Source organism: Balaenoptera acutorostrata, chromosome 8 (assembly GCF_949987535.1).
Source record: "Balaenoptera acutorostrata chromosome 8, mBalAcu1.1, whole genome shotgun sequence".
NCBI classification, from domain to species: domain Eukaryota; kingdom Metazoa; phylum Chordata; class Mammalia; order Artiodactyla; family Balaenopteridae; genus Balaenoptera; species Balaenoptera acutorostrata.
In genome coordinates, this window is record NC_080071.1 from 115795624 (window position 1) to 115812768 (window position 17145).

The following is a 17145-nucleotide window of genomic DNA, read 5'->3' on the forward strand; positions in this document are numbered from 1 at the left end:
TATTTTTATCTTATTTATACTCCATTCCCAAATGTTGAATAGAAGTCTAATAATCATAGCTTTCCATCATGACAGATTCTTTTTATTACAAAAGTAGGTTGTTTGAAACACATATAACTTGTTGAAAGTTTTTATAATATAAATACATAAAAATAAAAGTGAGAATCTTTTTATTCCTTCCAAATCCAATTATTTAGCATGTTACCATTTTATTATATAAATATGAAATTTTACAAATAATGAAAGTTGAAGGAAAATAACATTTTAAAATAGTTATTTTATCATATAAAATCAATGTATCGTATTCATATTGTTGATGACAAGATTCTTAAACACAGAGAATGAATAGCATTATTTTAAGGGGAGCATTAGAATTTACAAGATATAACTATGGCTTTTGTTAAAGTGGGATTTTGCAGGTTTAATAACAGTAGAAATATGAAGAGACCACACAATAACTTTATAAATCCAGATAATCTGTTTATTAGGATGTTATTCCTTTAGTACTGCTGAAGGCACCATACAACGACCTCCACTTTAAAAAAAAAAAGGAAACGGAAAAACCCTGCCCTACCTAAGGGGTTGACTGGACATGATAGCTTTTCAACATGTCGTCTTTGGTTTTAGAAACTGATTTAATCTTGAGGCCTATAAGGTTCACTTGCCTTAACAATTTCATTGTTATTAGTAATGAAATGTAGTTATAAGCTAACTGAAACCCATTGATTTAAGGCACAGTGAGAAAATAAGAGGACCATATTTAAAAGGTCATTTCTCCCACTGTGGCCCAAAGGTTATATTTATGAAAAATGTTCTTTTCACATCTTCTGAAAGAGTTGGAATATATTTAAGAAATATGTTACTAGTTGAATTCCCTGCTTAAACCGTGGGACAAGCTTAATAATTGTATTTGTCATGATTTTAGTTTGTTTTTAACTTGAGGATAGTCTCAAACTAATTGTAATTGAGAATTTTGAATAAATATTACTTATCTCTAAATAACTTTGTCAGTTTTCATAATTGGAACACTATATTTGAGAAGACATTATTTCTTATGATTGGGGGTATAATAAACATGTCAGTGATGAGAAACTTGTCTTTGAGTTTTTTTAATAATGAAAAATATACGTTTATGGTTATGTGATGAGTGGCATTTCTCAGGCAAGTATTATAGTGGTAAGTGATTGGGAAAAAAAGTGCTTTTCATTTCAGGTTTTGAGATCACCATTGAACACCCACACACGGATGTGGTGAAATGTACCCAGTTAGTAAGAGGTAAGCGAAACTTTTCAATTAAGTTTTAATGCTTTTTATTGTCTAGAATTGATAATTGAATGCTATTTTGTTCTTCTAGCCTTTTCTTGAGTTTTATTAAAATGGCAGAAATGTCATTTTGAAGCATTATTTTTCAGTGTTCTACACCTACCTATTCATCTACTTCTATATTTGGTTCTTCCTGGTGAATTAGCTTCCTTTAAGTTTAGGTGAGAGTCTTGTTTCTCTAAAAAATTAGCGGGCTTCCAAATATTAGGACTCTTTCTACTTCCCCATTGGGCTATGCCCATCCCAATTCAGTTAGTATTTAAGATGTAGGCCAAATTTAACATATAGGTGCAGAAAATAGTACTAATTTCCAATTTATGTCAAACTTTGATTGACTTCCTGAAAAGTGATTACAGTTTAAGAATTTGGAGGTCAGCTTCAAATCTTTCAGATAAAAATTGCCTTTCTTAGCGGATTTGTCATTTTGGGAAATGTTTTGCCCATGTTCGTTTGAACAGAATTGATTTAATACATTTTTCAGAGTTCTTTAGCATTACTAAAAATGGTTTCCTTTTTGTGTATAATGAAGAAATTATTATATAGCGTGATATATAACAGCATGTGATATACTTATTAAACCTTTTATAAACAGGAGTACAAAGTTTTTGTATTGTTTTCTTTACTCCTTATAAAGCATGTGGTATATATTTTTTCTACTCTTGTTAATGAATCCTATGTATCTATCGTTGTATCTCTAGAAATAATTTTTCACACAGATGCATGCAGTACTACTTCTACTTTCCTGTTTACCATGTGAAGTGTTACACACTAATAGCAACCACTTGGAACCTTTAGTGTGCCTTTTTCTGATACTTCTTTTTGAAAATGAAATTTTGCAGTTTCATTCCTTTACCACCAGACTTGTTTAGGTTTATTCTAAACAAAATGGGTAAGACTTTTGAAGGCCTTGTTTCTAGTGTTCACCTAAATGTTCTCTTATTCATTCTAAATTGAATTCACTTTATACCGAGGTTAAGGTTTTATTACTATGCTAATGGCTACATATTAAAACAGACAAACCTGTTGTCTGGTACCACAGTTGTCATTGTTAAGAAATGGACTAATAAAAATCCCATTTATATTTTTTTAATCCTAAAAGCAAATGTTATCATTTATAAACTAAACTAGAACATATTTAATTTTGGTTTCTATTCTTCATGGTTATATATTTTATAGCACTTTCTCATCCTCAGTATTACAGTGTAGTATAAAATTGTACTAGTGTAGATGTTGGATTAAGAAATAGAGCTTTAGAGAAGTTCTGTTTTCCTGAAAACTTGAAAGGGTAAGCTGTTTTGTTTAAATAATGGAGAGCCATATAATTTGCCTTAAGTTGAAAAGAAAGATGTTGAAGATATTAAATATAGGTTAAAAAATATGTAGGTGTATGTGCATACACACACACACACACACACACACACACACTCTCTCTCTCTTAGTAGGGAATGAAACTGAATTTTCAGCTTACTATTGTGGAATTTGAGTCAGCTTCTCTTAAAAATCCTATCTAAAGAAGCTAGAGACATTAAAGTCCATTTATTTTGCAAAATTGAATAGTAAAATTTAAACATTTACAAAAACTATGAATTTGATATATCATCCAAAGCAAAATATTTAAATCTGATTTTGTTGTTGTTGTTAATGTTTAAAATGTGACCAATTCTTAAATTTTAGTACGACTCTCATATGTGTTTAACATCATTTTGTCTGACTAACATTTCAAGTAACTGTAATTTGCATCTTACTCCACTTTTAAAATGTTCTTTCGTGTTAGGTATATTTTTTTCCTTTGCCCCTAAAACCACTTTCAGCTAACAAAAGAACATTTTCCCTACATTCTTCTCTGTTTCAATGACTTTTAATGGGTTATTGAATTTACATATTCTGAGGTGAAAACTGCAATAGCAATTTAAACTTACTTTTACTTACTTTTCTGTATGTTTTGATTCTTTCGTGGGTGGGGGTGAGGGTAAAAGGTTTGAGTTCTTTGAAGTTCTCCCCTGCCCCTGACCTCTGGAGATGAGAAAGTTATTATGCTACTTTGCTGCAGGATTGGCTGATGTCATTTTACAGGGACCTTTCATTTCTGTGATTTCTCCTTCCCTCCCCACCAGGAAAGAATGCCATACTTAAGTCACACTGCCTCCAAGACATCTGATGCTTTGATACTCTTCCTTAGCACAGCTCTGCTAAACCCAAATCCCTTTTGTAAACCTTTATGTTGATGATCCACATGGGGCAGCGGGGAATTACAGGTGCCACAAATAAAAATAGGAGAGGGCAAGGAATTTGAGACCTGTTAGAGGGGGTGAGCTGAGGTGAACTGATCCTAGGTGAGCAGAGAGGAAAGGTATGTCAGTGATTATGAATGTAACTGGGGAAAAGGGGGAGACTATAGCAGAAGCATCCCTGTTGGGAAGAATAAGAAGCAGAAGAAGGGAGAGGGGAACTGTTTTCAATTTCAGTGTTTCAAGAAGCTAGTTGTTAAAAATTGCTTTTCTATTGAGGACCAGTATTGAAGCATCCTGATTCCCTCTAGAGTACTTGTATCTTTTCTAACGTTATGGTTAACTGGATTATATAATTTAAAAATAATACAGTGGTGTTTTCTATATCTACATCCTTATGATGTTTCTAGGTTGTTTATTCTCTGTTGATGCTTAGTAGCATGATGAAAAACTGAGCAGTTTGTCCTCTCTGAGTTTGGGGGTTGGGGGTTTGTTTTTGTTTTTTTCTTTTGGTGGAAGTACTTAAACCAACTTAAATATGATGACTGAGGATTAAGTCTGGCAGGCAACTCTTTGTATTTTGTATTAGACTTCAAAATCTTTTCTTCTTCTTCTTCTTCTTTTTTTTTTTTTTTTTAAATCCAGGAGAATGCTTTATTGCAACTTTTAGCTGACTAGATGCTTAACTTAGTAACAAGTTTAGCCCTTGTAACTGGCTAGCTAAAAGCAAATCGGCTTGTTTCTCAGATCTTTGGGGGATAGCAAGAAACATTTGAGTGAATGTTGTTGAAGATTTTCAGTAGTATAGAAAATGATGGCGCTCTTGTGATATTTGTAAGTAGTAAGTAAAATTTACTTTTTGTGTACAAATCTTTGAAGTTTTTGTTGTGTTGAGAACTTTTCGATGGTAGCATGTTAAAGCTGATAGTATTGTCTTCGTTTTTTTTTTCTTTTCTTACAGCAAGCAAGGATTTGGCACAGACATCCTATTTCATGGCTACCAACAGGTTGTTATCCTGACCCTCTTTGTTGCACTGTTGTAGCACACTATAGCTTCCTTTAATGCAGGGCCCCCTCAATGTGTCTCTTACCCTTGTTGCAGCAGGAGACTGGACCATCTACTGTGGTGGTACCTTCCTGTCTGCTTTGCGGTGTATTGTACAAGGGACTTTTGGCACAGAGGGGTTAAATGCAGAATGTGAAGTGTAGTGGTGCTTTTTGATGACATATTCTCGATTTGTGAGTGCATAAGTCTAAAATTGGTAGCCTGAATAGCAGCTAAAGATTACAAAGAGCTAAACTTAACGTAGAAATTCGAGCAACTTGGTAAGTATAAAGCTATTTCTAGTTTACAATTATAGTTAAATGACAATTTTTAAAAATTTCACATTGATCCAATCTTAACTTTAAAATAATCATTAAAGCTTTTTTAATAAATAAAATTTATATAACTTGGGTTTTTTTTCCAGATAATACCCGCCAGTAGTAGATTAGTAGTAGTCACGTCCTATCAGTGCCTTGATTTGCATAAGTATAATTTTTACTTTAAAAAAAAAAACTTCCTCTTCAGTTCATATAAAGAATGGTATGGGTTTGTGCTTGATCAGTAGACATTTTCATCAATTCTGAAACTGAACTGGAAGAATAGTTTTTAAAAGTCTTTAACATCTAATATATTAATTTTGTTCTAGAATGATTATATTAATGATTTAAATTTGTTTTTAAAATGAGTCATTGGGGAGGAGTGGACCATACTATCTTTATGTGGTCCTTAATTTCTTGTGACACTGTTAAGTTTTGTTTAAAACTTTGGATTGGCAAAAGCCAATATATTTTCTTAGGTATATGTTGTTGGGATTTAACCTCTATCCCTAGAAATTCTGAACAACAAGGCCAAAAAAAATCACTTAAATTTAAAACTTTGGTTAGAAAAGGCTAGCTGTGACATGCTACATGCCCAGTCTTTGGCATGTCATGGAAGGAGAGAGGTAGTATTTTTGTAGTATTTAACAACATTGGGCCTTCGAGCTGTTCAGCAAAAGGTAAGTTTCCTCTGTGGCTTTGCTGAGAAGAAGATAGTTTTACCTAGATAGGTTTTAAGTTGTCTGAGTTACTTAAGAATTAATGTTTGTTAAGCCACATCAAGTGGTAATCCCTGATTATGATGTGTTATTGAAATCACCTTGTCAGTTTTACAGTCTTCTGCTTTTTCTTTAGTTTTTTGCCATGACATTACAAAAGAAACAAAAATACCACCAAAGAAATTTTAAAGCGTTTTACTTGTATGTAGTAATTAGTTGAAATATACTGTCTTCCTCTCCTTTTATAGAGAGGTAAAAATACTTTTAATTTAGATGTAAAAAAAAATTTAGAAATATTAATATATTAGTAGTGTTAATAAAATACTAATGTACTCTAGGAAGTAAGAGTGTGAAAATGTTCATAATCTATATAGGTTTTTTAGTGTTCAAATTTTTTGACCATAGTCATAAAAAGTGTTATAATGTTAACTTTTAATTTAATAAAATAAGGTTTTATACTCTAGACTTGAAAAAGAAAACCTTTATAATTTTGTTTTTGCTCTAATCTTATTGGTAAATGTTTTTCTTTGTTTTACATATCTGAATTTCTATGACTCTTCATTTCAAACCTGCTCCACAACAGTCTGCATCTTACAACCTTCTGTCTTCAGTATAAACCAACAGTGATAGCATGTGTATGCATTCATTTGGCTTGCAAATGGTCCAATTGGGAGATTCCCGTGTCAACTGATGGAAAACATTGGTGGGAATATGTGGATCCTACAGTTACTCTGGAATTACTAGATGGTAAGTAGAGAAAATAAATCTTTTTGTTACATTAAAATATTTTCTTTTTATTATGGATTAAAAATCCTATCTACTTTTGTATAGGTTTGAAATACTTTTGTATAGGTTTGAAAAAATACTCAGTCCCCACATACTCATGCTCAATTGAAGTTATCAGTTCTGGCCAATCCAACATCCTCCTTCCCCCATAGTTATTTTGATGCCAATCCCAGACATCATTTCATCTATTTTGAAAAGATAAAGACTCTTTAAAGACGTAATTCCATTTTAACAATTTGGCAGTACAATTTAAAAGTATAGTTACATGATCAGGGCTTCCCTGGTGGCACAGTGGTTAAGAACCCACCTGCCAATGCAGGGGACGCTGGTTCGAGCCCTGGTCCGGGAAGATCCCCCATGCCGCGGAGCAGCTAAGCCCGTGCGCCACAACTACTGAGCCTGTGCTCCAGCGCCCACGAGCCACAACTACTGAACTACTGAAGCCCGCGTGCCTAGAGCCCGTGCTCTGCCACAAGAGAAGCCACCACAATGAGAAGCCCGCGCACTGCAACGAAGAGTAGCCCCCGCTTGCCGTAACTAGAGAAAGCCCACGCACAACAATGAAGACCCAACACAGCCAAAAATAAATAAATAAATAAATTTATTTAAAAGGAGAAAAGTATAGTTACATGATCAAATGAACAGGATGAAAATAAGGATTCATTAGCCTAAAGGGGAAAAAAAAATGAGCATATATTAACCACCACTCAATATCTAAAGCCCTTTCAGGACTTTTCAAAGAAATATGATTTATAGTACTACAGGTTGATAATACAAGAATACCTAATTTAAAGTACACTAATTTTGGGCTTCCCTGGTGGCGCAGTGGTTGAGAATCCGCCTGCCAATGCAGGGGACACGGGTTCAATCCCTGGTCCGGGAAGATCCCACATGCGGTTGAGCAGCTAAGCCCGTGCGCCACAACTACTGAGCCCGTGTGCCGCAACTAGTGAAGCCTGCGCTCCTAGAGCCCCTGCTCCGCAACAAGAGAAGCCACTGCAATAAGAAGCCCGCGCACCACAACGAAGAGTAACCCCCACTCGCCACAACTAGAGAAAGCTGCGTGTGCACAGCAACGAAGACCTGATGCAGCCAAAAATAAATAAAATAAATAAATTTTTAAAAATAAATAAAAAAGTAAACTAATTTTGTTGAGTTTAAAATGTATAAACACAAAGTCAGGTATTAACTTACTGTAGAAGGTGTGAAGCAGTGAGCTAAAGGTATTTTCATGGTAATATTCCTTGCTCTGTTCCACTGATGGTAAAGTGTGTCGTTGTCTTGCATTAATATGTATGAGTTGACAAAGATTGGGAGTGTAAGTTCTGTACATTATGGACCTGGAATTTGGAGGTCTCCTGATAGGACGTTTTTGTGGTAGGGAAATAAGCAGGCCAGAGGCAGGGGATTCTTGGGGATTAAGACATTTTAACCAGGCACTCTAGATTTCAGAAAGGAGATAGATAACATTTCTTACCTAATATATACGTAAATCTAAACTGGTATGTTAGGTTTTCTGCTTCTTTTTGTGGCTTTCCCCGATTTCCTTTACAAAATTGAAGCTAGTTTGAAAACTGGATTTACATGACTTCCGTTATATAAAGTGAGAGACCCCTATGGCTTTGGAATGTGGTTTTCCATTAATATCTGAGATGCTTCTTTAAGACAGAAATTTCTTTAAGGGTCTGCTCCCTTTTCTGTGAAGGGCCAGATAGTAACTATTTTAGGGTTTGTGGGCTATACTATCTATGCACCTAGACAACTCTGCCACCACAGCTGGAAAGCAGCCATACGCAGCCTGTAAAATAAGTGGCTGTGTTCCAGTAAAACTTTTATTTACAAAAACAGGATGCAGGTCATATTTGGCCCACTGGTGATAGTTTGCCTACCCTTGTGGTAAAATATGCTCTTTGTTAGGTCTCTTGATTTTGTTGGGTTTTTTTTTTCCTCCCTGAAAAATTTCTCCTGGATTATATACCTCATGCTGTATTACTGCCGCATGATTATCCTCTTTTCCTTACATTGCCAGAGGTTTTTTTAAAGGTTATTCAGAGTGGTAGGAAATCTTCAGTGAGTTGAAATAACATCTTCTAAAAACTAGTGGGGGGGGGGGTGCTTCCCTGGAGGTCCAGTGGTTAGGGCTCCACGCTTCCATTGCAGGGGATGCGGGTTCGATCCCTGGTTGGGGAAGTTCTGCATGCTGCGAGGTGTGGGCAAAAAAAAACATTGTAAAGCAACTATACTCCAGTAAAAAAAATTTTTTAAATAATAATAAAAATTAAAAATAAAAAACTAGTGGGGGCTTTTTTTTTTTCCATCTGTGACTTGAAATTAGGTTACCTATGCCACCGTCTTATTTTAGCAGTCAATAGATAAGATAAAATAGGCATAAACTTAATAAAAATAGTTTGTATATATGATGCTAAAATAAAGCTCACAAAAAGCGAGTAATCTGCCTTTTATCCTGCTCTTAAATTGTATCAATAGGTGAAGTCTTTTTTTGACACAACAGGAGGCACCTAAATATCCCTTTGCTTCTATTCTGAAAAGGTTCAAGTACATTATTCATTTGGAGAACCACTGAATAGGAATCTTGGACACTTAACACATTGAAAATTTCAATGTATTATGTAGCAGCCTTTTCTCACATTTTTATGGGATCACATTGTGATCCCGTAAAAGTAAAGTAACAAAGTATAAGATATTAAGAGTATCTGAATTTTATCATGGTGTCTGAAGCATCAGTGTTTACTAAAATAATTCATTTAATGACTGTCCCCAGAACAACGTTGGCTTGTATTTGGCCTACCTGTAACAGGGTTTGGCGGTGGGGGGGGGGGGGGGGGGGCAGGGCTTGGTTGTTTCGGTTTTTTTAATGATTAATAACAAACCCTCATGTGTTTTTTATAACTTGAATTTTTTCTGAAATTGAGTCAAAACAATTTATTGTTAATTTTGGACCCAAAGGCATGTGTCTCCTAGATTTACTGCTGTGTCCAAGTAGAAAAGTGGTCTTTTTTTTTCAGATGAAGAAATGGTAGTACAGACATTAGATTGTTTTCATCCAGACTGAATCAAAAAGCTCCTGAGACGTTAGCAGGAATTAGTTGTCACAGCTTGTGAGCATATAATGGTGCCGAGTTTTTGCATGAATCTAGTGTCTATTAAATTGGCATTAATAATATTACGTGGGCTTCCCTGGTGGCGCAGTGGTTGAGAGTCTGCCTGCCAATGCAGGGGACACAGGTTCGAGCCCTGTTCTGGGAGGATCCCACATGCCGCGGAGCGACTAAGCCCGTGAGCCACAATTACTGAGCCTGCGCGTCTGGAGCCTGTGCTCCGCAACGAGAGAGGCCGCGACAGTGAGAGGCCCACGCCCCGCGATGAAGAGTGGCCCCCGCTCGCCGCAACTAGAGAAAGCCCTAGCACAGGAACGAAGACCCAACACAGCCAAAAATAAATTAATTAATTAATTTTTTTAAAAAAACTACACAATCACCACCAAATGTCAGTTCGACACACCCTAATAAAACTGGGAGCAGTTCTGAAGCCATTTCTATTGGGAAAAAAAAATAATAATAATAATAATAATAATACTACGTGACATTGTAATTCATTTGACTAATATTATTATTTGTATTGAGAGTGGCCGATAACTTTATTAATGACACTATTTCGGAGTCAAAAACTATAATTCATCATAACCACACCATTTTGGAAAAGTGGGTCATCTCATTGTAATCCTAAATTTTAGGAAAAAAATTGTAAAAATATGACCAAGGTGATTTACTGATAATGTTACTAGTGTTGATTGCTAGGAAGTTATGGGTATAGGAAAAGGAATTTTTTTCATTTAACTTGGAAATAGTTTTAAATCTAAAGAAATTGTGAAATAGTACAGATTCTGTACTATTATACCCTGCACCCAGTTTCTCTAATGTTAACATCTTCTATAATAATAACATGATTATCAAAACCAAGAAGTTAACATTGGTATAATACTGTTAACTACAGATTTTACTCAAATTTCCCCAGTTTTTTTATTCTAGAATCCCATGTTCCATTTAGTTGGCATGCCCCTTTAATCTCTTCCAATCTGTGATAGTTTTTCAATCTTTCCTTTTCTTTCATGTCCTTGACACTTTGAAGAAGAATGGTCAGTTACTTTATAAAATGTTCCTCAATTGGAGTTTGTCTGATGTTTTCCCATTATTAGAGTGAAGTTACGCGTTTTTGGCAAGAATACCACAGAAGTGGGTTGTATCCTACTGTGCATTTTATCATGGGGTATCATGTTGATATGTCGTATTGCTGGTAATGATAATCATGATCATTTAGTTAAAGTCACAAAGTTACTAATTTTCTCTTTATAATTAATAAATATCTTGAGGACAGTATGATGGGATTATACAAATATTCTCTTTTTCCTTAAACTTTTGCCCACTGATTTTAAAGAATCTACTGATGGATCTTGCCCATCACAATTATTACTATGATGTTTGCCTAATAGAGATTTTCCATTTGGAAGGAATTTTTTAAATGTGACTAAATTTTCCAGAGATTCTAAGTAAGCATGTAAAATCAAGGGGGTGTGGGAGGAGTGTTTTGTTTTGTTTTGTTTTGTTTAATTAAAACAAGTTTTTTTAAGATTCATCTTTGAAAATACCAGTTCAGAGCTGTGTCTACTTCTGTATGTGCTGATGGTTGAATTAGGAGGGTGATAGTGAAGTAGATGAACTCTTCAGCTTTCTTTCTAATATTGCCCACTTGAGAGAATTCTAAATCTAAAGGCACCTTCTAAGTTTTAAATTTGAATTTTATCTTTAGAGCTAACACATGAGTTTCTACAAATATTGGAGAAAACGCCTAGTAGGTTGAAGAGGATTCGAAACTGGAGGGTAAGAGAATTGGCGGGTTTTTAGAACATCAATTTGTTAACTACATAGCTAATCCGTTTGAATTTTTGTGGTTAAATATTCTTATTTCCAGTATTTGTAAGTAATTACAGTGTATCGTAAGCTACATACACTCATAATTTATTCAACTGTGGTGCCCAGTAGACTTTGCTATTAATACTTTATAAATTCCTTATTTAATTCTCATAGTGATTACCGTGGAAATAGTCTCCTCACTTTACAAACAGGAAAATTAAAGCTTAGACGAGTTAAATTCCTTTCTCAAATGCTGGGCTAGGATTTAGTCTGCATCTAATTTAAAACCAGTGCTTTCAACTATTTATATCCTTTTTATGCCTCTAAATAAGATATGTATTTACTGGCAACATAAAGTGAAACCCCAGGTGATTTTATTTCCATGTATTTAATATAGAATTTTTATAAGCAAAGAAATTTGTATTAAATTCCTTTGCTGTCATTGCTTCTTCTGTGTTTTATTTAAATAGGCTAATCAGGCGGCTAAGAAACCAAAAGTAGATGGACAAGTATCAGAAACACCACTTCTTGGTTCATCCTTGGTCCAGAATTCCATTTTAGTAGATAGTGTTACTGGTGTGCCTACCAACCCAAGTTTTCAGAAACCATCCACATCAACATTCCCTGCACCAGTACCTCTAAATTCAGGAAATATTTCTGTTCAAGACAGCCATGCGTCTGATAATTTGTCAGTGCTAGCAACAGGAATGCCAAGTACCTCATACGGTTTGTCATCACACCAAGAATGGCCTCAGCATCAAGAGTCGGCAAGGACAGAACAGATGTATTCACAGAAGCAGGAGACATCTTTGTCTGGTAGCCAGTACAGCATCAACTTCCAGCAGGGACCTTCTGTATCACTGCATTCAGGATTACATCACAGACCTGACAAAATTTCTGACCATTCTTCTATTAAGCAAGATTATACTCATAAAGCAGGAAGCAGTAAACACCATGGGCCAATTTCTGCTACTCCTGGAGTAATTCCTCAGAAAATGTCTTTAGATAAATATAGAGAAAAACGTAAGCTAGAAACCCTTGATCTGGATGCAAGGGATCATTATATAGCTGCCCAGGTAGAACAGCAACACAAACATGCACAGTCCCAGGCAGCCAGCAGCAGTTCTGTAACCTCTCCCATTAAAATGAAAATTCCCATTGCAAATGCTGAAAAACCTGACAAATATATGGCAGATAAGAAGGAAAAGAGTGGATCGCTGAAATTACGGATTCCAATACCACCCACTGATAAAAGTGTCAGTAAAGAAGAACTGAAAATGAAGATAAAAGTTTCTTCCTCAGAAAGACACAGCTCTTCTGATGAAGGCAGTGGGAAGAGCAAGCATTCAAGCCCGCATGTTAGCAGGGACCACAAGGAGAAGCTCAAGGAGCACCCTGCCAGCCGCCACCACCCCGGTGGTCACAAGTACTCCCACTCGCACAGTGGCAGCGGCAGTGGTGGCAGCAAGCACAGTGCTGAGGGGGTACCACCCCCTGTGCTGAGGAGTCCTGTTGGCCTGAGCAGTGATGGCATTTCCTCTAGTTCCAGCTCTTCAAGGAAGAAGCTGCATATCAGTGATGCCTCTCACAACCATCACTCCAAAATGAGCAAAAGTTCCAAAAGTTCAGGTAGTTCATCTAGTTCTTCCTCCTCTGTTAAGCAGTATGTATCCTCTCACAACTCTGTTTTTAACCATCCCTTACCCCCTCCTCCCCCTGTCACATACCAGGTGGGCTACGGACATCTCAGCACCCTCGTGAAACTGGACAAGAAGCCAGTGGAGACCAACGGTCCTGAGGTCAATCACGAGTTCAGTGCACACAGCCAGCATATGGACTACAAAGACACATTCGACATGCTGGACTCGCTGCTAAGTGCCCAAGGAATGAACATGTGATCACTTGTTTAGGTCCACTTTTCCTTTCCTTTTTTAATTTAAAAATGGTTAGAATGGAAAACTTCCTCCTGATCTAGCAGTGGTAACACCTGCTGTTACTGCCACTGCTTCAATATTTGTAAGTGCTGCTTTATTCTTCATTCTGAAAAGAAGAGATTATAGTAAACAAGTCTTTATCTCCACATATGATAGTGTTATAAATACTGTAAAAGCATGGAAGGTGCAAAACTCAGTATTTCTACAATTGCAGCTAAGAACATTAGGGTGAATGGCTGGCTGCTTCTAGGAATATAAGATGCCTCCAGCATTTGTTTATTTATAATTTGAATACTGTAGCTATTTTTTGTTGTTGCTTGGCTTTTGAATGAGTGTAAATTGTTTTCTTTTGTGTATTTATACTCGTATGTATGATTTGCATGTTTCAATGATAAAGGGATAAAACAGTATACTGACAACTGTTTACAAGAAAGTGGAGAAAAATGTACATACATTTTTGTATGTTTAGATATTACCATAAATACTCAGGATTGGAGCTGCTTGTAAGTATAACAATATACAGAATAACTTTATTTTATCTTGTCAGAGTCCATCACTAATCTAAAACAAAGGTGGCACTTTTTCATGTTAACCTTAAACTCTAGGCCTTACTGGAAGCCACTGAAGGGGGACACTTCACTACCAGATGGGTATGCAGTGCCACAGATGGTCATTTACACTGTGAGGCACTGATTCTGCCTTCAGAGGTTCTGACCAGATTGGCTGCTGAAATAGCCCCTAATTTTCTGAAGGCTTGAAGAGGAAAAAATAAAGTTTACATACTCTTGATGTGAAGTGCATTTAAGTGTTTGTTGGCTTGTTGCAGTACTATAAACACAGAGCTGTTAATAATGGTTATGTAGATGACTGTGATTTGAAAACTAAATTCACAAAAACTTACATTAGTAAAGAATTAGTAAGTCTTTTTCTTAAATAGAGAACTTGAACACTACGTATCTGAACAGTAAACAGGAATCGCTTGTCCTTCAGCGTTCAGAAGGACACCGTGTTCTGAAACATACTTCTCCCCTGAAGCGCGTTTGTGTGTGATGCCGTATTTCTTTTTCAGGTAAATGCAGTCTTCCGTATAAAAACAAAATTAAACTTATTGCTCTTCAGTTCTTTTATATTCTAACAATAAATAAAACAAAAAGATCATTGACTGTGCATTGTACCTGTATTTATAGCTTATGGTTGTTAACAGGAAGCTCACTGAGAAAAAAAAAAAGGTAAGCCTCCAGGTAAACAGCTAGTGGAGGTTTTACATTTGTTTGCACATCTCAGTATATTCCTGTTGAAGTCAAGTTTGCACAGTCTTCTGACTTCGGAACAAATGATAGACTTTAACTTGTTTAAAATTTGTCTTAAATGCCGGTAACGTGGCTCTGGTTTATCAGCTAATCTTCAATTCTGTGGTAAATCTTTGGGCTGTTGAGTATCTTTGAGATAGGTTGAATTCAACTTCTGTTGAATTGAAAACTGTCTTAATTTTTCCTCTATGTATATGAATTATTTTTGTTACAAAGCCACTGATATGTGCACAATTGTAATTTTACTCAAGTATGTTGCAGTTGTAAATATTAGAGAGTTTAATCTCGTGCTCTACTCTTATTTAGCAATTACCTGATCTGCCAGTAGCTTTATAATTTTTTTTTTAAGATAATTGTTCATTATTTTGTCAATGTTATTTGAACTTAGGATACTAGGATCCTCTTTCTAGGGACTTTGCCTAGCTAGCATGTCCTAACTTTGTTCTTGTCTGGCATAACTTTAGTAATCTTTGTCATCACATGTAACTTTGTTACTCTGTATGGCATATTATTGTATCCATAAACATGGTAATTTTGATACAGTTATACTTTTACAGTGGTACATAATCCAAGGACTAGTATAGAATTAAGATGAGTGCAAGATGAGGGAGGGAAGGGTTTTGTTCTTGGTAATTTAGATGTGAAACCTCTAAGGAGCTATCATGTGAAACGACGTAGGGTGGTTGTGCTACTGTATAATTGGGTTGATAATACCAGGAATTTTAATAAGATTTTGTAAAGAATATGCAGAAAAGTAGTGAACTTATTTTCAGTATGACATAGAAAACAATGTGAATATTTAAGGTCTGTGACTATACTTCACTAAGAATTTGCAGAATTGTTTTGAGATGTGAGAATAAAGGTAATTTTGTTGAATCTTTATTGGTGCTAATGATGGACAGTTAAAAAGGTAGCTAGTGTATATTGTTATGGGTCAGTACTTATTAGTACTTCCAAAATTGAATTTGAAATGCTATGTATTCACTTTTCACTCTGTAAATGTAATTCTTTACAATGACTTTATTTATTAAAGGGCAGCCAGTTGTAATTTTTACAGGATTGTGTGAGCTATTCAAACTCTTCAACCTCTGAACAGGATATTAGCTTCCGTAAACCACAATGGGGATAAAATATGGAATTTCTTTTAGGTTTCGTTTCCATTAAATGAGAACCCTTATAATTCATATTGCCATGAATTTAACCATCTCATTTGCATAAAGTAGTTCATCAGCCTGGTCCCAATAGGCTCAACCAAAGAAAAAGACTCCAATGAATGGACATTATTACTGAGTCTTCTTGTAAGTAGCCATAAATAAACCAAAATAGTATCAAATTTAGGTATGAAATTCCACATGTGCAAAGTACTGTTAAGGTGATACATTTTTGATGAGATTTTTAAAAATATTTGAACTATTAAAAAGCATTATCTTTAAACGTCCTATAAAAGAGTGATTCATTTTTTAGTTGTGTTTTCCCTAGATCAAAGATCATAGATTTGTTACCTTTATGCAGAAGCACATTACATAGAAAGGCTTTACTTCTACCTCTTTCAACTAATTTTTCAATATTGAGCTGTGCCCCCTAAATATTTGCCTTAGCTATTTTAAAATACAATATTTTCAGAACCAAAGCAAAGGAGTGGTTTTTTCACAGAAACATTCTCAGAGGCTTACTTTACCAAATAAACTGATGGTAATATCCTTGAGTGGTGAGACCTTGCAAAATGTCCTAGTTCCTTTTTCTTGTTTAACCCTGAGGTTCATTTCTTGTTGCAGGTATTTAAATACTGAAAAGTTGTGTAGTCACCCCAAGGTTTATCTTTGAAAACAGTTACAAGTGCATCTTGATCTTCCTCTGTGTATGCAGATTCGATCTTGTTAGAGTTCTTAAGCGTCAAGAGAAAATTTCTACCATGATACATGGTTTCATGCAGAATGTCATAAGGGGTGCTTACACTACTTTGTGCGAACAGATTATAATTATGTAGGATACATTACTTTTCTGGCCTATCCTCTTTGAACTAAAGAAATGACTAGTTTCAGATAGTTTAAAGGAAATGACTATTTCAGATAACCAAATTTGAAATGTGTTTGTTAGTTACCAAATGTCTTGCCTTAAAACATTTTAAGCACATTTTTTGGTTATATTTGAGAATTTAAGTCACTGATTTTTATTCCTTAACTAATCTTAGAAATAAACCACTGCTTACATATGCATGACTATTATGTACTCTCAAAGTACCCTTGGTTGATTAGATATTTTAGGTTTTGCGTTTACTATGGAAATAAATAAGGATTTTTTAAAACATGGTAATATCTCTAAAGGGAGACAGTTCTACTGTCAAGATATTTCACCGTTCCCAAATTTTATCTAAACAAAAAAGCAATTGTTTCTCACTTACTACTGTGCTTAAATAGCTAGGTGATTTTTAAGATGTCTTTGCTAAGAAAAATGAGAGCTTTGGTTATGGAGAATTCTTGATTCAGCAGTCTGTGCTTTCTTGGGATGCAGTAGGATTCATTAACCACATTTACCCAGATGAAGGATTAATA

At 35.3% G+C, this 17145-nt stretch overlaps 1 protein-coding gene across 9 annotated transcripts in view; it reads left to right on the plus strand.

The window, feature by feature from the left end:
- The window catches only part of CCNT2 (cyclin T2), a 48464-nt gene extending 32433 nt beyond the window's left edge, over positions 1 to 16031 (plus strand). For 5 of the 9 annotated variants that reach the window (XM_057550929.1, XM_007192035.2, XM_057550931.1 and 2 more), the window contains 5 exons: positions 1213 to 1275; positions 4513 to 4558; positions 6216 to 6379; positions 11246 to 11316; positions 11820 to 16031. In XM_057550929.1, the coding sequence (XP_057406912.1) occupies positions 1213 to 1275; positions 4513 to 4558; positions 6216 to 6379; positions 11246 to 11316; positions 11820 to 13247 (1772 nt within the window). In that variant the 3' untranslated portion in view covers positions 13248 to 16031. Of the gene's footprint in view, positions 1 to 1212; positions 1276 to 4298; positions 4393 to 4512; positions 4559 to 6215; positions 6380 to 11245; positions 11317 to 11819 lie in introns of those variants that run through there. The other 4 variants (XM_057550930.1, XM_007192040.3, XM_007192044.2 and 1 more) reach the window with 3 other exon arrangements.
- The last annotated feature ends 1114 nt before the right edge of the window (positions 16032 to 17145 follow it).